The 23,918-nt window shown below is 45.9% G+C and overlaps 3 protein-coding genes across 7 annotated transcripts in view; 1 reads left to right on the forward strand and 2 right to left on the reverse strand.

Moving 5' to 3' along the window:
* The window catches only part of LOC144155846 (uncharacterized), a 75,395-nt gene extending 72,382 nt beyond the window's left edge, over positions 1-3,013 (reverse strand). The window contains exon 1 of the mRNA XM_077687523.1: positions 1,600-3,013. Within this exon, the coding sequence (XP_077543649.1) occupies positions 1,600-1,623 (24 nt within the window). The 5' untranslated portion in view covers positions 1,624-3,013. The remainder of the gene's footprint in view (positions 1-1,599) is intronic.
* The window catches only part of LOC144155851 (uncharacterized), a 1,021,707-nt gene that overhangs the window by 791,738 nt on the left and 206,051 nt on the right, over positions 1-23,918 (forward strand). The window lies entirely within an intron of this gene.
* The window catches only part of LOC144155847 (uncharacterized), a 28,525-nt gene continuing 22,259 nt past the window's right edge, over positions 17,653-23,918 (reverse strand). The window contains exons 5-6 of one of the 2 annotated variants that reach the window (XM_077687527.1): positions 23,264-23,529; positions 17,653-18,037 (exon numbers count right to left, since the gene is read on the reverse strand). In XM_077687527.1, coding sequence (XP_077543653.1) covers positions 17,947-18,037; positions 23,264-23,529 — 357 coding nt within the window. In that variant the 3' untranslated portion in view covers positions 17,653-17,946. Of the gene's footprint in view, positions 18,038-23,231; positions 23,530-23,918 lie in introns of those variants that run through there. The other variant, XM_077687528.1, reaches the window with a different exon arrangement.

Below are 23,918 nucleotides of genomic sequence, written 5' to 3' on the forward strand. Positions count from 1 at the left end.
CGTTTAGAGTTAGACCAAGGGCCTAACACGTCGCTTAGATTTAGTCCTCTAGAAAGCGGAAGGCCCAAGGACACTAAAAGTGACGACCTAGGTGATCTATACCGAGTACATTCACATAATACGTGGTTCAAGTCCTCGCACACGTCACAAAGAGTGCAAAAGGGGGAAGCGGCCAGTTTAATCTTGAAGCGAAAGTAACTTGTATAAGCGACATTAAGCCGAACGCGATGAAGAACCGCTTCGTCATGCTTGGATAATCCGGCAGGCATCTTAAAGGTCTAGTGCGAGTCTAAGGAGTGAAGCGGCGCGTAATTTTGCGGCGCAACAGCCCACATATATCGCTGAAAACTCCAGGCAGTCTTGGACGCAAGAGCAGAAGCATCTCGTCTGGAGAACGGTATCGGTATCACTGGCCCGTGCAGATCATGCGCGATCGATGCTTCTGTGGAGCAGACTGCACTCTTTTTCACATGGTCAGTGGATGCCCCTCCCACCCTCTCCCCAAACCGAATCCCTACAACTCTGCCGAGGTCTGGAGGCGCGCTCTGTCAAGCTCATGCCTGTCCGTCCAGCTTCGACTGGTGGGGCGGACTGTAGCGGCTGGCGAAACATATGGGGTCCTGGACTAAGGACTCCACCTCCTGAAGACGCTATACGAATTTGGTACACATGAAGATTTTTATCCTCCTCCTCCCCAGGCGCTGCGTCAAGAAGGGAACAATGATGGCAGAGAATACAGCCACAACGAGAGGAAATATAGAACAACGCATCCCCGTACTCATACGCGTGCACAACGTAGTACAGTTACAAGATCGAAAATACCAAATAGAACGGCCCACGAATATGAGCGTTGAAGATGTCACATAGCTGGGAGTAAATCTTTGCCCGTGTTAGGGGGTGCAAGGATGTCGCCCTTAACAAATCGGTATTGGTGGAAGAAGCAACAGTGCCGCAGGTTGAGACAAAGCCAGGATTTGCGACCCTAGTCCTCGAAGTGACCACCAAGTTCCGCGTGAAATTGATCGCCTCCTTTGCCTTGTCGCACTCTCTTTATCGGAAAACAGCTCCATACGGTGGAAGGACAAAATCGTGTCATTAAATCGGGCAAGGGTGGTGCCAACCTGCTGAATTTCTGATGCTGCGGTTACACGAATAGGGGCCTAAAAACATGGTTAATTCGCATCGACGATGAACTCAAAAACCAAACGAAAGGAAAGGTGTTTATGCATTTCTTTCTGGGTGCGATTTTGCTGGTGCATGCAGCCCAGTACGATGACACGCACTCCTTGTACGGCGTGCCTACACGTGCCTTTTGTCAATTACAGTCTTAAGTACTCGCTGGTGACCCTGTGGTCGATGGCGTGCACTATGCCCCTGACCCAACCCGGATCTGGTTCTCTGTGGAGATGTGTCTTAGGGCGCCCGAAGTGCCACGAGTGACTTGTCGAGGGAATGTCCTGTTCCGCGCATGTTGTCGACATCACGGCGTGTCAGTTACTACAGCGGTGGTAACTACTGAGTCGAATGTTTTCCCGTAAGTTACAAATAGTACCTACAGAGCTACGGTTACTAATAATATTATGCAGATTTTTCGATTACCTGTTTGATGGCATGATGGCTCATTGGTGAGAAAGCAGTCCTAAAGCCAGCTTCTTCTCTTGTTGAAAGTCTTGGGAGTCGGTTATGCGGTTAATTATCATCTTCGTAAAGCACGTGCATGTCACAGAGAGTACGCTGATGGGTCTCCTATCTTTAAGCTGTCTGACATAATCCTTTTTCTGCCATGGATTCGAATCGTGTTCACGTTTTTCTATGCCGGGAGTATCTCCCAAGTTATGAGGCATTGACTGTGAAAATGATTCGGCGAGCTTTTGACTCATTATACACTGCCTCCACTATTACGCAGTGTATCAGACGTTATTCCGTCGTCACGTGGTGCTTTGCCCTATTTCGTGTCTTTGAGCGTTTCCGCTGCATCATTGCGGTTGGAGCATGTTCTTCGAGGCGAGTCCTTTAAAATTTCTTCCTACAGGCGTCGTCACCAGCGAACAAATTTCTAGAAAACTTTCCTCATATTGCCAATCCACGTTGTTTGCTTCATCAGCAGCTTCCTTGTCATTTCCATCTATCAGTGCACACGTGGCGTTTGTACCAAAGGCTAATTGCGCTTTAGTTGTTCAGAAGGAATTATACCTAGTTCCTGACAATCTACCGCATAAGAGCCCGATCATACTCTTTTTGAGTGACAGGGGCATTCCAAAGCGCTCCTCAGTAACACGATCGAGGTATACAAGAGCAGTGGGATCCGGACAGAGCTTTCGACACTCTTTGGCAAGAAGCAACGAAGGGCGCAGTCACGAGACCTCGCTCCCACAAAGGACTGGGGCGTTTCAAGCACACGCAGTGGGGTCCTCATTTGGGCTCATAGCGTTTTATTCCACTTCTCCGAAAAGCGAGAAGCGTAATATCCTGCAGAGTGCTGATCCGCGCGCGCAGGTGCCACGCACATACACTCGCAGCCTAAACAAGAATGAGGACGTTGTGGCCCTTTGCGGAGAACTTGCGATAGCCGGAACATGGCTCCCAGTGCATAAAATCGCATCGAGGTTACACCCTGAAAGGAAGGTGCACCCGCGAATTACCGTCGTCTGCAGCTGTTACTCGCTTCCTGCCTGCCGTAATGATCGACGAACTTGATCATTACGATCAATGAAATCCACTTCGAGAACTCCGCTTCGGCGGTTGTACTTCTCGGGGTCAGAAGGAGCGAAGTTTCGTTCCACTGGAGCCGTGCAGCCGTCACAACATCGCGCACCAGAGTGGTAACCTCCTGTAGGATTTTAAAATGATGTCTAATCCTTTATATTGGATCACGCTGCGTCTCCGTCGTTTGAAGGCACTTACGGGACACTTGAATCGTACACATTCGCATGCTGCACTTCAAAACGGCGACTACACAGCGACGAAACTAGCGAAACCATCGAAATGGCGAAACTGCGCCTCCCAAAATAAAAGCTATTCAATAAATAAGTAGGGAAACTCTGCTTCAGAGTCAGGGAGATGCGGGCCCTGCGTGCACCCCCCCTCTAAGCAAATAAAGAGCAAGCGTATTGACGCGCCATCTGAGGCGTAAAAATGAAACTTTGCCCCACGTTTACCTTAATGAGTACACGTATCCAATAAAATTTGCTTATAAAATTGCGTAAAAATAAATCTCAAATTGTTTCGCAATGTTTTCAAGGCATTTCTTTATGGTTAGCGGAGACAGCCTCAAACAGCTGATTACTACATCAATATTTTGTCTACAGATGGCAGGCAAATTAAGTTTCTACTGATTTATTTTTTGCAAGGCAAAAAACTAACTCGAAAACGTTTTTTGACACATAGTACCTATTCAAAATTTTAAACCTATCCATTCTGGTTCAATACAAAAACTGTAAAAAAGGGCACTAGCGACATCGTAATTTTAAACTTAAAAACGCAAATAAATCTGTTGTAGTTAATAATGCGAAACTTTAGAAAACCTGTAGGTGATTTCAATGTTGTTTTGTATAATGTTTATATATGGCAAACAATAGTTTAAAAATCTAGCAACGTTGTTACCAAAAGCAGCCAGAATCTGTCAACACTGAACGTAATTTCAAAGAAATTTCCAAAATGTTATATAATTTAATGCAAGTATAATACGTTGTTTACTTTTCTAAACATTAATAAATCAAAATGATTATAAATGTTTAAAACATTGTGTTTTGAAATAACGGCAACCATGTGTAATTTTTGTACAAAACCAGGCAACAAGTACTGCCCAGTAAATTAAAACTACGCTAATTATTTTTACACAAACTACACATAAATTGTATTTTGTTTTGTTGTTATAGTATAAACTTGAGAGGAAGTGTTATATTTCTTTGAGTGTCAAAATCTGCCAACCATTATTATGAGGTAAAGTATGGCAACATTGTTACAAATATCCAAGACAGTTTAAATGCAGTTTTAGAGTAATAAATTTGTATTTAGTCTTGAAAACAACCTATATAAGAGTTTAAAATACGTTTGGCACTTGTAGGAGTGTTTTGGATGATGTGACGCAACCAGAGAGGTCACATGACTTTGTGGCTGCGGCGCGGCCAATTTGAATGACGCTGGCTCTGGTTTCGCGCCAGTAGTTTGTCGTTGGGCACTCGTTTACCCTAAACTTGATGATTAGTTAAGAAAACCTATTTATGCGTTAGATTTAATGAACCGCCGGAGCTACATTTTAAAACTAAATGCATAGGAATACAACGATAAAAGTCCGCACAGCCTGTAGCTTTTGTTTATGTATAGTCTGCGGTCACTTTCGCGTAGAGGACGAACAAGGTGGTGGTGGTGAAAAAGTTTAATATTTTGAGCCTAGTGATGTAGGAGTGGTCGCTCAGCCCAGGACACTATGTGGCAGCTGTGATGTTTCAGCCTCAGAGGCCACGAGTTCGGAATGACCTTTCAGCAAGGGAAGGACAGTGGGTGGCACGTAATTGCAGCCCTGGCAATGCAAGTTGAGAACGCATTTTGTGGGTTTTACCCCTGCTTTCACTTGATGGTTAGGAAAAAAGAAGACTGCTTCATGTTTTATAATACAATGCGTAGAAATCAACATATTTACCCACCCTCCGTAGATGTAAATCCATACGTCGGCAAAACTGCAGGCGCCACTCACTCACACTCACACATAAAATATATATTTTTCCTCATGCCCTCACTCACACTCACGCTCAGCAGTTGCCCTCACCACTCGCACTCACACTAGGCGCCCTCCACCACCCGCACTCACTCGCGCTAACGCTCACCGCACGCCATGAACACTCGCACTCACTCGCGCACACGCTCACCACTCACCATCACCACTCGCACTCACTCACGCTCACCATTCGGCGTCACCACTCGCGCTCGCGGTCACCACTCTCCCCCCCCCCCCCCCCCCCCCTTGAATGCGAGCTGTGTGCAGCAGACCTTCCATGACGCATGAACCCGAACAGTATTGGTGCATTACGGCGTCAGAAGTCCATCAAAATCATATTCCTAAATCAACACGCCACCACAGAATTAATTCTAGGGTACCCCATAAAAGGAGCTCAGTGGCGACATATCCCCGAAGCTAAAAGCAATCCCGCCTTTAACAGCCATCACACCAGCTGCTCCTGCGACGAATAGCCAACAGCGAGTACAAGCGCAATAGTGGCGCTCACCGCAGTAAGCACCGAAAATGGCGCGAGTAGCGCAAGTGCACTCGCGAGTGGTGAGCGGGGCTCACGGCGAGTGGCACTCGCACTCGCGAGTGGTGAGCGAAGCTCCTCGCGAGTTGCTCTGGCACTCGCGAGTGGTGAGTGGGGCTCGCCACGAGTGGCGCTCGCACTTGCGAGTGGTGCCTGCCCTTAGTAGCGCTAGTACTAAGGTATATTAGTCCTTTTTGGTAAGATGACGTGTCATCACCCCGCTACAAAAGGGAAACCAATAGCAATCACCATCATCATCATCGGTAAGCGGTGCTCTCTGCGCGTGGGTCTCGCACTCGCTCGCATTCACACTCGCCAGCCGAAAACGATGGCGATCGAGGCTCGAGGGGAAGGCGGGGGGGGGGGGGGGGGGGAGTGCACTCGCGAGTGAGCCTGCCGGCCTATGTGTAAATGACCTATGATCAGGCTTCATAGAGTGGCACGTGAAGAGGGAGTCGTAGAAGAACAAGAGATATGTATAGATGAAGGGTATGCGGGCGCGAAGAAAGGAAAAAAAATGAATGAGTTTAGAAGGCATGAGAGATGACAGTTTAAGAAACCGATAAGCTATATGCGCACAAGGCCGGCACGTCAAACATGCGACACGTGCAGCATACATTCAGTCTGACGCCTGCAATAAATAAAGAGCGAGGCTGTGAAAAAAGCGGTCACTTGCGACTTCGACATTTATATCGCAGCCACTGCGTCGTTTTTGGGGCGTGGACCTAGTTGTGTTAGTGACCCCGTGTTGGTTCGCCACCTGCATTTATGGTTCTGCCCCGTTTTCTTCGTCTACCCATTACTTTCAATTAGTGCCACCATCGTACAATCCTGCTGATGATTAAATCCACGCGTAATCGGCGCAGAAGTGTCGTAGCACTGACGTACGTACTAAACCTATGCTTTGCAGTGTATGAAGCAGACAAGCAAGTACACCCTTGCAAGCAAGTACACCCTTGCAAGGGTGTACAAGCAAGTACACCCTTTTTGCAAGCAACATAATGTCAATTACTGACATCAGCAGAAGCCCCGGAGTGGGAATTCTCAGATAAATGTTTAAGCCGCTCTGCGATTTACTGAAACCCTTCAGAGTCGGCTTCATATTTCTGTGAAAACATTTTTCGGTATAAAAGTAAGGCCCGAGTTCCTTTTATTAAACACCTGCACAAGACTCCCTGTGGAATTCGATACACCATGCCCCTTTAAAGTCGCCTTCACTACTACACAAAAATGCATTAGTGGGAAGACATTTATTTCGATGGCAATATAGGAAGCCCGATATCAAAATATGAAGGCCGTAGAAAATAAAACTCCCCTAGGACCACACGTATATCTACGGAGCACTATGCACCGAGCGTCATAAAAGTCGCCCTCGCTACTGGACAGAGCTTCTGCGCACATTACTTAGAGTTATTGTATTTCTTGCCGTACTTGAATTGTTACTTTACTTGCACTTGTATATCTGCCATATGCCCTTTCTGCTTGGATCAAGTGTGGTCCGTAGTACGTATGAAGCAAATAAATAAAAAATAAATAAATAAATAAATAAATAAATAAGTAAATAAATAAATAAATAAGAGCAATACTGGGAAGGCATTTTTTCGGCAACAATTTAAGTGGTTGATTGTAAAGATGAAGATCTCAGGCCCTCTGATAGCATATATCTCATGCGGCGAACGTGTACACCTTATGCATTACACAAGGACGGGCTGGTGTCCCGGGCCCGTAGTGTCCAAGAAATAAATGCTTATGCATTGAAATAATACACCACTTAACAACGGAGGCAGTGTTAGCGTTGCTGCTTTATTCTGTCTTTTTTCGTTTAACCAGTCATGACTTTCTAAAGATACGTAGCCAGGATTTATTGAGCGTATGCAGCAGAGATGTAGGCCCCTAGCCAAACCAAATTGGTACACCCCCCGGGGCGTGAAATTGATTGATGTGTGACCGCCTGTCACTTCTCCACTTCCTAACTCCGCATTTACCGGCTGAGGGTAGTTCGCCAATTAAGTCAACGAAGTATAATGACCGCGCAGCCTCATCCAGGCTTTCATCCTCTGACCGACAAAGTTAACACCGTCATCAGGAAAGCAAAGGAACAAGCGCTGGGCCTTCCAATGAGCGTGTCCACAGACAGGCTATTAAGTGCTGGGCTACACAACACAGTCAGCGAGGTTATTGAAATTCACCTGTCCAACCAAAAAGTCTGCCTAGCAGAACCAAAACTGCCGGAAACGTCCTTGCCCAATTCAAATTGGCTCAAGTGGGGGACGCTGTCCGAGCAAAGGAAATGCCGGAAAAATGCGGGAGCACATATCATCCGTCCACTGCCTAAGAATATTCATCCCTTTCACCATCAGGGTAGGCGAGAAGAAAGAGCCACATGCAGCCACATACCAGAAAAGACAGGCCAAAGTAGCGGTGGTGACAACGAAGACGGACCTCGTCGTCGGGGCAACCCTGCCACAAGCCTTAACGCAAGAAGCGCAAGAGTAACCTTACTGTCTTACATACGAAGGCAAACGTCATAATTTCAGACTCACAAGAGGTATGCAAGAGTCTCACGCCGGGTTGGGACGATGACACCCCGCAGGCTGTCAAGCAAGCCACCAGGAAGTGTGGACGCGGTGATGTGGGCGCCGGCCAATTGTTCTCGGTTTGGGGGGGGGGGGGGGGGGGGTGCAATGATCAAGCCCACCTCAAGGCCCGAGGTTTCGTCGACAAGGCAGCGGATGACTGGACTGAACCTATGCCACTCACAACCTACCAGGAAATTACCGAGCACTACAGACTTGGTCGCAGAACACTTGCGTTACCCCACTTACAACTCACAAAAGCCCAAGAAACTACGCTCAGGCTTGCGCAAACCAGCACGTATCCCCACCCAACACTGATGCACCTGATGTTCCCAAATCAACACGAAACTTTGTGCGAATTCCTTTCACCACGATCATCTTCCGTGGACTGGACTGGCATGTGAGGAGTTGGAACGTCGAGTCAGCAGTGGGGCGCTGGCGTTGATGATGATGCCGCTAAAGTATAACCATTCCCAGGTCTTATGTATTTCTGATTTGCAGTTAACTCGCTGTGAGCGTCTCAAAATTGATGTTACACCACACAAAGGTGAGCGCGAAAGTTGGTTTCACAAAATCCGGCTTCGCTGCGGCACTTTCGAGCCTGTTGGTATTGGCAGGGTGCTTGCGCGTGCAGCTTTCAATAGTTTTTTTCCGCTGTCATACTTTGCGACGAGCTCTCGCTGGCGTCAGTGTATATGGTCTCGTGTGGCTAGCGGAAGCTACCCCTATGCCATCATCCTGCATTGCCTGTATCCTGCATTCCTCTGTTTTGGTGCCTCTGCACTGACTGAGGAGCCGGCAGAGCAGCCCGACGCCACCGTCCTTGCCTGCTTACTGATGCGTTTTGCTTTACCTGTGCTATGCTGGCAAAGGCCACGTCCTCACTGGTTGTCCGTTGCACAGGGAAGTGCACCAAGGTGATATGGTGCGCTTGGAATGCTTTCATTTGTCGTACCCTTTGTCTGGAGGCAGGCTATGTCGCTTCTCGTTTTCTATCCATAACAAGTCCGTTCAACTTGTACTTGTTTTTGTTGTTTCCTTCAATGTCTTAATTCTCCTACCATGCAGCACCTTATTAGGCCAACATTTATGCCCCTGGACGCTTCGTGACTTGCAAATAGTGGCAATAGTGGTCCGTGGTTCCTTTCTGCCACAAAGATCTCCCCCCATCTTTCTCAGGCAGAAACTTTGTCGATTTGGATGGAACTGTACCCTACAAAATTTGATTGCTATGATTGACTAATATAGGTACCCTAAATTGCAATTTGTAAACAAACAAATTTCGGGCTTCGAGCCCCTTACATCGCTGCGGTACAGTATATTTTAGTTCACTATAGCGGCGGTAGTCTAAAACAATCCGTGGCATATGTCGCTCGCAGCGCTCGACGTCTCGTATTCTCTTCCGTTATCTTGTGTTTTCGCTGTGATCGTTAACTGGCTGTACTCGTACCGCTGTGGTCTGGCTGTAACAACTGTTCATATATGCTTCGCATGGACTTCAGTAGTTGACCGGTGCACACTGCGGACCTCAAGGAGCCTGCGAAGGCATTTCAGAGGGTCCGTTGAACCCCACACCTATTGTTTGCTCTTTGCCAAACCTCTACGGCAGTGGTTCTCAGTGAGGGCTGCCCCGGGGACCCCATTTGTGCTTACGAAAGTGATGGGGGACCCCTTGACGGAGCATGTGTTGGTAGGTGTCATAATTCAAACAATATGCACTTGCAGCCTAAGTCGCCCACACACTTACCCCATGCCCGCCTATTCTGCTTGACGTTAATGACAATGCACGTCATAATGGTATATAGTTGGCTCTTGAATCTAAAAAGACTTCTAAACACCTACATGCTGACTATTTTGCATCTGTCTTTTTTCTTTCTCATAGCTGGCGTGTTGTGCAAAAAGCAGATGTTAAAATGTATGCTACGCGGAGAAACTAAATGCACATGTAATGCGGCGAACGCACCCGTTTGCATTGCAAGCAAGTGCTGGCAAAAATCGAGAAAAGAGTGGCGGGGGTAAAAGTTTTGAGGGAGGCTTCGCGGACCCCTAAAATGCTCTCGCAGACCCCCTGTGGTCCGCGGACCCTCATTTGAGAACCACTGCTCTACGGCAATGCAAAAAGGTGGCTTCGCTGCATGGCACGTACGCTTCTCTTCGCGTAGAGAGCGTTTTAAAGTCGGCCTTTTGCGCAACATGTCTGTCAGTAGAAAAGCCGGACACACGCACAAAAGGCAGGCATATTATAAGTGTTCGGGCCACTTCAGCCGCAAGAGGGAATTGGTTGATACGGATCAGCATTAAAACCAGACAAAAAAAAAGGGGGGGGGGGGGGCATTGAATCGGTGTACGGGCCACTTTAGCAGCAAGCGCAAATAACACCGCCGATCAAAACATTTCCCCAAAAGGAATATTTGACATCCACCTGAAGTGCAGCACAACAGCTACTATTATTAGGCATGCATTTCAGGGGGACGTCAAATTTTACGATCGCAGAACCTGACGCCACCTTGGGAGTATCCCCTAAACTGGTCGACCAAAACATCACTTTTTCAAACCCAAAAGAGATCCCCGGCACTCTCATGAATGAGAATCACTGCACTAAACGTTCCTTACTAGGATCTCTTCCAACTATGCCGATTCTTGCGTGTCAGCCCTTCCGCTGGGTTCGATCGGGCTTAGTCAGAACAACGCATAGCGCAATCGCCAAGTGCTTATGCGATGTTCTCACTAAATCCCCCCAAAATGTGCGGCTCAATTACCTTTCTTTTTTTATATGCAGAGCATTTTTAATTGCAGAGCATTTCTTTAACTCACATCTAGCGTCCGCCGTCCGTCCGCAACAGCTCAGCGCGCAGGTGCGCCCTCTCCCCCACTCCTCCTCTCCCGCATTCTGCTACCCTCCTCGCTCTCAACAACAGGTCCGCACCCCTCCCCCTACACTATATAAAAAAATAATACCTATCGGCGCCTGGTTTCGATCCCACGACCCTGCGGGCGGAACGCAAGGTACATGGTGCTCTTCCCACTGCGCGCCACAAAGCCGACACAGAATCAAAGGCTACGAACGCGCCTTATATCCTTGACTCATTCAAACTACGTCAAGAAGCTGCTGATACAACGCATTCACTACCTGTGGGCGGAACGCGAGGTACATGGTGCTCTTCCCACTGCGCCACAAAACCGACACAGAATCAAAGGCTACGAACGCGCCTTATATCCTTGACTCATTCAAACTACGTCAAGAAGCTGCTGATACAACGCATTCACTACCACCAACTCCCCAAACACTAAACGTTAACGCAATACACCCACCCCCTATGCGACGCATTTACTCGAGTCCCCCTCGCGGGGAGATGGGCCTCTTTTTTTTCTTTCGTTTTTTTGAACACGAAAGTGTTTTATTCCGGGATGCACGAGTATTTCGCTGACGTAAGTCATATCCGACACGAATAAACTTGAAACTCGAATAAATTTAAAGTGAATAAACTTGAATAAAGTGAATAAACTTGAAACTTGAACTGACGCCACTACAACAAAGCAAGCGGCCTGTAAAGGGTGCACTCCTGCACACAGGGCCTTCTTGCGGGGAAGCAACCTTTTCTAGTCCTAAAGGTTGCTTCCCCGCAAGAAGGCCCTGTGTGCAGGGGTGCACCCTTTACAGGCCGCTTGCTCCGTTGTAGTGGCGTCAGTTCAAGTTTCAAGTTTATTTACTTTATTCAAGTTTATTCACTTTACATTTATTCGAGTTTCAAGTTTATTCGTGTCGGAGATGACGTACGTCAGCGAAATACTCGTGCATCCCGGAATAAAACACTTTCGTGTTCAAAAAAAAAAAAAAAAGAAAGGTAATTGAGCCGCACATTTTGGGGGGTTTTAGTGAGAACATGGCATAAGCACATAGCGATTGCGCTATGCGTTGTTCTGACTAAGCCCGATCGAACCCAGAGGAAGGGCTGACAAGCAAGAATCGGAATATACTCGCAAAGCCATAACAGATTTTATAAAAGATGCACGCTATGTAACTGACCATGATCAAAATGAACCCTGCCTGCATACTAAGAAACAGTACTCATTTGTTCACTGATATAGCCTGAAAGGTTCCCAGGAAGCTTTGCTGGTCATACGAAACATCACCCTAAAAGCCTATTCAGAAACTGTCTTTGGTCCGAGTCAAACAGGCCTGAGTCGATCGCACACCTGTACTATCATTCTTCCTTGTTGCGTCCAGTTTTTAGCACGTCCAATTTTTAGCACATTGCACCAACAGATTTATTAAATGTACTGTTTCCATTTTTTTTGAAGAAGAAGAAGAGTGGGACCCCACAGTGGCTGGCATGACAAGTGCGATGCTTCAGCCTACCCTAGACACCAGCATCAGATAAAGGATGATTTAAAGCTTGATTTATCATGTAGTGACAACTGAGTTCCGGTGTTAGAGCTGAAAATTGATTGATTTATTGATTGTAAGGTTTAACGCGCTGATGCAAAGCAGGCGATGAGGCGCACCATAGCGGAGGGCTCCAGATTCATTTTGACCCCCTGGGGATCTTTAACGTGCGCCAAAATCTCGAAGAGCCGAAAATTGTGCTGTGAAACAGCATGTCCCCTACATGGTGTTTGGAAACTACCCCCCCCCCCCTCCCCCCTACCAGCAGGGAGAGGAAAAACAAGAGGTCCAATTTCTCGGCCATCTAACACACCACAGTTGCAATATGAAACATGCACACAGGAGCTGAATGGCCACGTTGTAATCTTAGACAACAAAAGTAATCAAAAATAGCCATACGTTAAACGTGCTACTCTTACCTTCCAGGATCTAATGCAGACATGCTAGCTTTGACTTGGTGGTTCCATGTTGACGTGTATGCTAGAGCGAAAACTGTATCTGCAGTCGCGTGCCGCAGTGGGAAAGCTTGGAAGTGCTCCATTCTTACTTGGACTATCCTGTGGCAAGGCTTCTTGTTGGGGCTTCTTATGACAAGGCTTTGTCACCATCAATTTTTCACATGTGACTCAGTACCGGTGCACCGTTCCAAATGCACTGGATCGCGATTGCTACTCAAGAATTGTTGACCTATGTATGTTGCAGTGCATTGCTTTTTTCCAGCCTCATAATCAATCATGCATAACAAGTCATTGTAATAATTTATTAAGACACTGTAACTAACCCTATAATCACAACTGAAGGTGGCACTTTGCAACGGTGCAAAACAGAACAGTGTACTAAATACCACACTGCAAAAGCACTGCACAAGCAACAATTTTTTATTCATATAGCTCATAAAAAGTCTTAGGCATAGTTTCTATACTATATATAGATACTTTTATAGTCATAAAATACCTTAAAATAATCTTTTAACAAAAAATGAGTTACAGGCAACTTTCAAGTCACAGGCAACTTATGAACTTGTTTGTGGGCAGTACCAGTGATAATGGGACACTTCCCAGTGTTCTCATGCTCTCAAACACTTTGGAGGGCATCTGCCCTAGACACTAGAGGCAGATTTTTATCCAGTACAGTCGAACCCAGTTATAATAAACAGGTCAAGGCATTAAAGTTTGATATATCAATTTATTCAGCCCACCTGAACGGACACAAAATGAAATGATGCATTCATTATATATAAGAGCTTGTTATCTGTGTGCAATTTGGAAAAGAAACAAGGATGTAGTTACCTTAACCTTATTGTGTACAAAGCTACGTGCAGTAACCTTTAATTGTGGCCTGCACACGTCTGCTTTTTAGGGCCACTTAGGATAGCACCGACACAGGACATTGTATGAATGTGTTCCAGTCCACTTCCCTCAATATAAATGCAGTATCGGCGAAGACAGCTAGGCAATCCACATTGTCCAATGACAATTGAATGTTTACACCTTAGAGGAGCCATCTATATTGAACACATGCGCCTGCCATGTCATGTATGGAAATACAGTTGAAACTCGATTTTACGAATTTCCCGATTTAACGAACAAATTCGGATTCCTCCCGTAGTTGCCCATAGGTTTAATGCTTTTATGAACTCGAAATAATGAAACAAACTTCGCCGCCAAACCCGATTTAACGAAACATTCCGGGAATAAAGGTTCCAAATTTGTGGCGTCTAGAATGTAAGGCAGTGTGCTGTTAGCTCGTGTTGCCAGCTCCACAAGCCCACAACGTGAGCAGGAAGAGGCATCACCCAGTTGTTGGGAAGGGCTTCGTCGGCGTGATGAGGTGGCCGCAGATCAAAACTTTGACGACTTCATGAACGCCGACGCAGGCGCACACACTGACACAACAGAAGTTCTCGACGATGAGGAAATAGTGCAGCTGGTTTCCGGCGCACAAAAAAGTCTGAAGATGCGAATGATCTGGATACTGTTGAAGCTCCTGTGCCCGCACCGAGCCCGATGATGGACGCCGTCGACCTTCTGAGGCGGTTTGCTGGGGCACTTGAGGGTGTCGAGGACGCTTTGACTTCACTGGCCAGCTACGAGAAGTGTGTGCTCACACTGCTCACAAAGGGCGCACAGGCGAACATCACAAGCTTTTCTTGAGGCAATAAATTTGTTCTCCCGATTTTACGAAGTTCCCAATTTAACGAAATAATTTGCGGGTCCCGGTGACTTCGTTAAATCGAGGTTCAACTGTATGTGAGGACAAGATACACATACAACAGACAATACGATGCAACTAACAACTTAAGTTAACTTAGAAAAGAGTCTGCATAGACATGTGAGATACTCACGCGTATGGACACATGCAGCAAATCATAGTTATCAAAAAGGTAGGAAATTCCTTTCTTTGTGGAGAAAAGGACATTGATGCAAGTGCTTTCATTGCCTGAGATCAATGAATAAGCCCCCAGCTTTCTACGCAATTACATGCACTCAGTTCTAAAGGACCCTTGTTCTGCAGGTGTTCATTGTACACATGCACTTTACATTGGGAAAACTGTTGTGCTTTTGCAGAATGTTGCGTTTCACACCAGTTAATGGAGGTAGGCAATCACTTCGACGTATTGGTTGTTTGTTCCACCTCATTGAGACCAACAAAACTGTACGGGACGGTTAACTAGAACATAATAAATCGGCAAGATGAAGCAAAAGTCAATGGGAGCTCTTAAAAAGTATGGCGTACGCATAAGTTAGTTGGATTAAGTAATATGAGTACATGTTCTCGTTACTGGCTCCCAAAGTATTAACAGGAAACAAAAACACAGATGAAGTGCAGTGTTCAACTTATTTTAATCTTAGTGCCCAGTGGTCTAAGCCACGTTATTGTTATTGAATAGCTGACAAGTTGTTTCACAAACCACAAGAATACAGTGTGTCGCATGAAGTGCAAGCACACCTGAACTATGAAACATGCCATAGTGGACGGCTGTTGATGAATTCAGACCACCTGGGAATCTAAACCACATATCGAAACACACACCCGCATTTGTTTTCAAGCTCTCTAAAAAAAAAAAAAAAAACAGCCACCTCAGCTGGAATCAAACTTGTATCCTTAATTGGGCGTCAGCACCACAACACTTGGCCACTGAGCCACGAATCGCATGGCTGGGAATTATGCAACCCTGTTGTTAATACCTGCACTGCATTTGTGACATTGATTTGTTCTTCACTTTGCTGCTAATGCTGCCCCGCTAAATGCGACTGTTTAGCACTTCTATTAAATTTACTTGATGTGCATTCAAAACCCCCTTTCTTCTCAGTCTCTCTCTCTGGCTGTGCTCCCTGCCTTGGTTGGCTCCATTCAAGCTGTCATACGCATGAGGGCAGCTGCCCCATCAAGCTGCTTGTGCAGCTTTCTGTGGCTGCTCCTTGCCCGTACCCACGTATAAGGGAAAATGAAGTTGATCTAATATGATTAGCCCAAACGCTCTCTTTTCTGAATATACTACAGAATTGGGTGCAGAGTACCATGAGACGCTTTTCATCAGTGGCAGAAGTACTATGGATTAAAAGTTTGTAAAAAGAAAGAATGCAGAAACGCACACAGCACTGTACATACAGAAGAACCACTCTGCTTCAAACAGCACACGCTTTGTATAGGAAACTTCTAGAGCACTATATATAGGACACTAAGACTTCATTGCCACTGTTCATATTGAATTTTTCTTGCTCAATTAGAAAAATCTTTACTCCGATCAAGCTTTGTAATCACTGTGTTTAAGAATGAGTTTTAAGTTTTCATATATATGTGGCACGTTTTTTTTTTTTCCAAAACTTTTTGAGCGTGGTGAGGGCTGGCCTAATATGGAGTACTAATAGTCTTTCAGCAATCTCTTCTATTTGGGGTAAACTTTTGGATATCACATAGTTTGACCTATAGCAAAAATTAGGTTTTGTTGCCTTAAGTAAATATATAAACAGAAAAAAAAAAAACCCTTTACTGAAGAGGCCGCATTTCAAAGCCGTTTTTTCATGTATGAGAATTTTTTTTTTTTTGCTGTTTGAAAGAGTGCGATTTTTAATGAAACTTTTCTTTAAGAAGTTTAGAACGAGAACTTTTTTTGTCTGCAGGAGTATTACTGGAAACACTGGAAAGTACCATTTGCGTTTTTTTTTTTCGATGGGTCAATCACTTCTCCTGGAACGTACGTCTTTGTCAAAATTTTGTGGGCCAAGCCGGAAACGCACAGGCTGCAAAAAATTGAATATACAAGCTTCCGTCCTGAGTGAGGCTGAAACGTTTTATGCAGGAAAGCTAGAGTTCTTTTTTACTGCCTTAAAATGTTTATGTCACATTTAAAGGTAAAGCAGATTGTTTGTGGTCGAGAAGGCTTAGGATTGGCCAACAATATTTTGACAAGGGGTGTACGTTTAATAAATCTAAAAATATTGGTTTAATATTACATCACCCATGCGACAGTTGATTGCATGTACGTAGCCACAGACGCGATGGTGACGCGTGTTGACCGACGCTACATGCGCATGCACGGGGCCGCCCAAGGCGGTTGTCCACGTGCACAAGTGAGATCTTGCGACCTTACCACATTTTGAGAACTGGCCGAGGGAGGGAAAGTGGTGAAATGCGCGAGCATACTCAGAGCAATCTCTCCTGTACGAGCCCCAGTGAACGCAAGCACGTCTTGTAGAAGTCTCAAACTTATCTTGTGTAGCTGTCCAAGACATCTTGATCTGCACATTAGGACAGCTACCACACTTCTATACGACATCTTGGCAAGACCTCCAAGATGTCTACGCAACATCTGATCAAGATTTTTATAGACATTGCCAAGACGGGAGATAGCTATCCTGTTGCTCACCTAACGCGACGCTATGCCTGAGTTACAAGAACTCTTGCAAGATATTCTTGATGATATATCTGAGACTGCTAAAACTTCCAACAAGACATTTACAGGACGAATACTAAACACCTCATACCTATCTGGATTGAAAGCAACAAAACGTTTATTCTCCGTTTTGACGACGTTCTCAAAAATCTTAAATAGCAATCTACGAGACAACTAAGCATGCCAGATAGAGACAATGTCTTGTGAAGATGCTTTCTACTAGTTGTGGAGACATAAAGGAAAACCTCTCGCAGCAGTTTACGCCAGCATCATTGTAGTCTTCTTGCTATCATCTTATTAAGATGTCATCAAGACGACTCTTATAGTAGCTCTTTTCCTGTTTTGCGCCCAGGGGTATATAGAAATGTGGTTATCAGAATAAGAGTGCACACGTATAACTGATTTCATCTAAAACAACTTTGATATTGCATGGGACAGCATAACCACATTTCACTGCATTTCATGTGGCCTGACAAATTTGACTGACATAAAGCGTCTAGACACACCTTAAATGCAGTAATAAGCACACTGAGCAACTTTTGCAAGACTAGCAATTTTATTATTCAAAATAAACATGACAAGTCAAAATAGAAAAGGTGACCAAAAGATGTGGGAGTAAATAAAAACTTCATATGCATAAAAGGCAAAAATTAGAAACAACCCGTCCTATTTGGTTGCCATAGCAATTAGAACATGCTTATAAAAAATGACTAGATACTGAATGCCTTTCAGCCTTTCAATGTTATAGTGGAAAAAAAGTCAACTGCAAGAACTAAAAAGAATGATCATAAAAAATAACTTAGGGATCACAGAAAATATATCAAAACATTTGCATTACAGCGAAAACCTATTTAAAGTGGCCGAGTCGATGTGTGAAGTGCTGGAAATCCCGGTAGGCTGATCCAATGAAGGAGGGTTAACCTTCCTGTGATGAGATAAACACACTAATCTGAGTATACACAGACACGCACCCAAATGAAACACCAGATGGACATATTTTTGTGTAAGGAGACTTTTTTAGACCACAAGGCAGGGCAAAGGTAAATGCTTAAGGTAGCTACTATTTTACAGGTAACCAGTGAACTCTTGCTGAGAAATTTTTTTATGAACGATTTCCTTTTGATACATGGAAGGGCATGGGTAGGGGAAGTCAACAGTGACTGATGATGGAGGAGGGAAGTGGGTATACATTTAGTGGCTTCAGAGTGCCACTTATGCAAGATGCCAATAATATGCCCAATATGACAACGTCAGGTTAATAATGCAAATTAGTTGCAGGAAATAGTAAAACGTTGCTTGACAACTATTTTAGGCAATATAAAGCAGCATAAAATCATTTCATCAATTTCCACAATATTAAAGCAAATTTAGAAGAGGGCCAACACAAAAACAGGGGGTGTGGAATATTGGCTGCATTCTCTTCCAGGCTACTACCCACAATGGAACATTTTTTTTTGTGGTGGACACCTGACCATTTGGCAAAACTGTGCATCTTGCAATGACAAAATATGCCATTTCACCCAACTTTAAATTATACTTGGGATTTTTTTTCAGGTAAAACCCGAATTTATTGTATTTTTACCCTCAACATGTGTCAGGAGAATTGAGTTTAAAACCGCTTTCTCCCCCGAATAGACCTTTTCAAAGTAGTGACCTGCACAATCGTGGGAAGACGGTCCGCCGTTCTCAACCGGCACTTACTGGAATTCCAGCAAGCCCCAGAAGAACAGCTTTTAATTGAGTATTGACGTGACTTTACCGGTCACTACACCAGGTCGGCAAACGCTGCACTGACAATCTTGTGCCTTGCTGATGCAAACTTTGGTACCGAGACGACCTTTTCCCAGCTGAGATACGTTCAACGATCAGAGAGATCTTGAATGGAGACCGACATGTTGCGCATGCAGATGATATGTGCATAAACAGACATGTAAAAAACGTTGACCAGGTTTTTGTAGACAAAATATTTCATTTTTTAAAAGTTATCAATGCTTTCCACTGTCATCATTACTGATCCATTTCCAAACAAACGGCAAATTTTGAACGGTGTTCACTAGGAAGCCCTGATATACCCCCGGTTACCAGCTTGAAACAAACATTTTTAATGTGTCAAATTTAAGAATCTCATAATGCTTACTGATAAAATAAAGTAAAGTCAAGAGCTTCACGAAACTTCGTCAGGTCAGGCATCATGATGAGGACGAAGATGCGGTCACTGACCAAGTCAAGGTGAAAACACAGACGTTTCGGGACCCGTACGGGTTCCTTGATCACACCAAGCCGGCGAGAGCGGTAACCCATGCACTTATAATTCTAAAATGTGACATAATGTGTAGCTTGCAGGCAGATTGCCATCTGTCGTATTGATAGTATCCTCGGTCGTTTGAATAATCACGGATTCCAAAAGTAGTCTCGTGGTTGAATTCTTTTCCTTGGCTATTATAGCGGCATTATCCCAATCGATGGAATGACCATGATTATTGGCGTGCTCGGCCAGCGTGTTCGGCACTTTCCTGTTCTTGCCCGCGTCCCTTTGATGTTCGTTTATCTCCTGATGAAGTTGCCAGTTTCGCCGATGTAACTGCAGCTGCAGTCTGCACATGGTATCTTGTAGACAACACCGGGGTATCTCTTGCTGTCCAAGCAATCTGATTCCTCAGCTTGTATGACGGCATGTGCGCAACGCGAAGGTCATACCTTGCAAAGATATGGCTTAGCTTCGCTGACCCCAGGAATGTATGGATGCCAACGCGTCTTCGAAATGACTTGCCCTGGGGTGGCCTGGGATTGAGGACACGATCTTCAACATTCTTAATAAACTTCTCCGGGTACCCGCTCATCAATAATTCTTGATGTATTGTCTGAAGTTCTTTCCTCATGTCGTCGTCACCTGAGCAAATACGTGTTGCCCGCTCCACAAGGGAAGAAGTGACAGATTGCTTGTGACAGGCTGGGTGGCACGAATTAAAATTCAGGTAATGTCTGGTATGCGTCGCTTTCCTGTGCACAGCAAACGAAAGGCTAGTTCTGGTACGGTTCACCTCAACATCAAGGAAAAGAAGGCCGCTGCAACACTCATATTCTGCTGTAAACTGGATGGTGGCTTCTGCAGAGTTCAGAAGCAGAAGCCGTGGGGCATCATTCCTATTGATAATGCAGAAGCAGTCGTCCACGTAGCGGACAAATATCTTCGGCTTGGGAGCGAAATCGATAAGGGTGTTTGGCTCAGTGACCTCCATGACCAAATTTGCAGTAGTTACGGATAAAAAGCTCCCATGGCAGTTCTGTGGATCTCCTTGTAAAACTGCCCGCGGTAGGAGAAGTACGTGTTGCTTAAGCAAAATTCAAGCTACTCACACACGTGTTCTAACCTGCCATGGTGGCTCAGTGACTAAAGCGTTGTACTGCAACCCGGCTGCTGCAACCGCTTTTCTGATGGAGGTGAGAAGCAAAAACATCCCTGTGTACGAGATTTTAGCGCGTGTAAAAGATCCCCAGGAGGTCAAAATAATCCGGAGCCCCTCACTACGGTGCACCTCATCACCTGCGTTGCCTCAGCACGTTAAACCCTACAATCAATCAATCAATCAATCACTCAACACACATGTTCTACCTCCAAAGATGTGCGTTCCACGAGCGTTTCGTCCGCTGCAGGACCTCCTTGCATGTCGCTACGGCCAAGTCAACCGGAACCGAAGTGAAGAGTGACTTGACGTCGAAGGACACCATTACGTCGCCTTCATCCAGGGAAATGTCACGCACTTTCTCCACGAAAGCTGACAAATTGGCAATGTGTGTTGCCGTTTTTCCAGCGAGCGGGCCCAACACTTCATGTAGGTACAGTAAAATCTCGATGATACGAAGGAACCGAAAATTTCGTTCCTGCGGCGGTTCATTTACCGTTGCGAGAGGACAACTTTTGTCTACTAATTAAGATGACAATGAGGATTGATCGTACATGGTGAAACTGCAAGTCACTCCTAAGTACCTGCACTGTAAACGATTACCTAATCACCGAGGGGCTTAAAGGCCAACTGCACTCAAAATTTCGACCGCGCGAAATCACTGTTCCTGCATAGTATGACGCCTAAAATGTGCGTAATTACGCCGCCAGCGACCAGCAAAAATCGACGATTTTGAAAACGAAACTGGGCAAAACGCGGCCATTACGGACAGGCGGAAGTGACGTATCAGCCGTCGGCGCGAGCGGCCAGACGGCCTGGCCTGACGGCGCGAGCTGTGCGGACCGGTCTACGCAGCCGGCTCGGCCAGCCAGGAGGAGAGTGTGAGCGCGCGCGTGCGGGAGTGTGGGAGGCGCGCGGACAAGCGAGCGCTTGTCCCGCAAGCACGTGCGCTCTGGCAGCAGCACACCGACACTCGAAAAGGAGAGAACCGTACGGTCAACGAAGCCTCTTCGGAGCCATGAAAGCCAGGCGTACCGGCGCGAAATACGAGTTTCCTGGATTCTCCCGCTGCGAGGAAGGCCGATCGGCCTGGACGGCTGGCATGTCACTTCCGCTAAATGGCTGTTTGCACGACACGCCGGCAGGTGCTTTGTCGTCTGCAACGGCGCTATTTTGAGTGCCTGAAACTGAATAACCACGCATTGCACAGAGCTACCGGTCACGTCGCAGTAGTTCTTATGGTACCTACTACACATTTCGAAGGCATTTACCCAGGGTGAAATTTGAGTGCAGTTGGCCTTTAATTTGGCACCCACAAGCGTACGTCGGGGCCGAATTTTCGTCATATCCAATGGGAGAGCCAAGTGGATGTCAAGCAGGTAAACGCAGTCATGGAGACCGACACACAACGCAGGCACTCGCACACCAGCAACCCGTGCGGCAACACAGTCCCAAGCACAAGAGTTCTGGGGCGCGGTTCGTTGCAAGGTTCAAGACATCAGTGCACATTTTCGCCCAACTGCAGCGTTTTAAAAGCTGTGTGCCTGCCGGTGTGCATATTCTGATAGAACGGCCTTCAGCAGCCCCGGTACCGAAATTTCGAAGTTTCTGTGCTGCTCAAGACCCGAAACATCCTAGTAGATAAACCAACGACAATAAACGTGCGAAAGACTCACTAATACGTTTGCTGTGTCATCTAGTGGTAATATCTGATACTACAAAAAAAACGGGAAGACAATAACTTTTGCGCGCATGTACACTTAGATTTGCTGAAGGTAGGTGTCGCAACCGTAGTATGCTAAGATGTTTTTTACCTTGGGACGCACTTTTATTGGAAAATGGAACGTTTGCTAGCTACGGTGGTTTTAGCCGTCTCTCAGCTATCAAAACTCGCAAAGTTGCATATGTGTTTTAATTCGGAATCTCATCAGCTGTATTTCCTTCTCTTGACGCAGCCCTTGAATAATTAGAAATACATTACCTCAATCAGCTACCAGCCAATTCGACCAAAATTTAATTTGAATTTAACTGAAACTAAATGTCTCATTAATTATTGAAAATGGCACAAAAAAGCCACAGGCAAAGAATTTGTCAACTGTTCTACAGGTTTCTACTTGAGGACTGCTCCAAAAGCAGTGCTTTTGTCAGTGGTTGCTACCAAAGTTGGCGGTTCTTTGCTCAAAAGCAGCTCACATTGAGCAAGCGTTTACTCCTCCATGGTTTACCACCTGACGTTCAGGAACGGTGGACGAGCCCAGCTGTGCATGCGCCAACCGGACATCAAAAATCAAAGAAAGCGGCCTTTTTATCTTGCCGGATGTGACGTCGTGATTTAAGAAAAATGGCAGCTGTTGCACGGTTATCTCGCTGGGCTCTTCTCGTCGTGATTTTTGTCAACAATACATGGCTTGAAATACTTCTGTGTGTGCACGGACAAAAAATTCAAAATTTTCAAATTTTAAGCATTTATCATGCTGAAGCTACACCTGGGCTATGGGGCACACCACAGTGGAGGGCTCCGGATCAATTTCAACCAACTAGGGACCTTTAACGTGGACTGAAATCTCAACGCACGAGAGCTTTTGCTTTTTGCCTGCGTCAGAAAAGCGGCCACCGTGTTCAATGCGCCACTGGGCCCAGTGGCGCATTGCTGTAGCCACTGTGGCAGATGTGCAGTGGTGAATGGGCTAACAATCACGAAACCCAAAGCACAGATAAAAAATAGCACTGATATTTTTGTAGCTCACAAAACTTTGTGAGGTTTCTTCGGCACCACAGAGCCCGTGAGGTCTGACAGAGAGGTGCTGTCGTGTTGGGAGGGGGTGGGCTGCTCCCCTCCTCCCCCCATCATGTAGCTGCCTTCCGGCACTGTCGTGGTCGACCAGGAGGCAATTGAAGCTTGCGGGAGGCCCTCCAGCACCGCACAGATCTTCTCCATGACGGACCTCAGGTGGCGCCGTGTGACCTCCTGCTGTGCCAACTCGTGCCTCAACGCTTCCTGCCGCACTTTCTCCTGGATAAGAAGAGGTAGGAAGAGCAGGCTGTGACTCCATTAAACAAAGCTGTTGGGCAAGATGGTGCATTGTGATTGAAAAATAGAGCACGACTTGGACAATGACAGTAAAAAAGGACGACAGGACAAGTGCTCTGTCCCGTTGTCCTTCTTTACTGTCGTTGTCCAAGTAGCGCTCTAGTTTTCAATCACGCTGTGACTCCTCTGGGCAAGGCCACCGTTCTTTAAAGGGCTGTGAAGACGAGACACAAGACTGGTTCATTAAAAAGACACCTTTGTCCCAATTATGATGATACCGATATCATCGCAAACGCAACACAAATAATGGAGATATTAAAGGGGCCCTGCAGCACTTACCACTGACTACTCAGAATGCATTTTGGGGTGAA

Source organism: Haemaphysalis longicornis, unplaced genomic scaffold (assembly GCF_048455015.1).
Source record: "Haemaphysalis longicornis isolate Haplotype H1 unplaced genomic scaffold, Haemaphysalis longicornis Haplotype H1 scaffold_1, whole genome shotgun sequence".
In the NCBI taxonomy this organism is placed as follows: Eukaryota; Metazoa; Arthropoda; class Arachnida; order Ixodida; family Ixodidae; genus Haemaphysalis; species Haemaphysalis longicornis.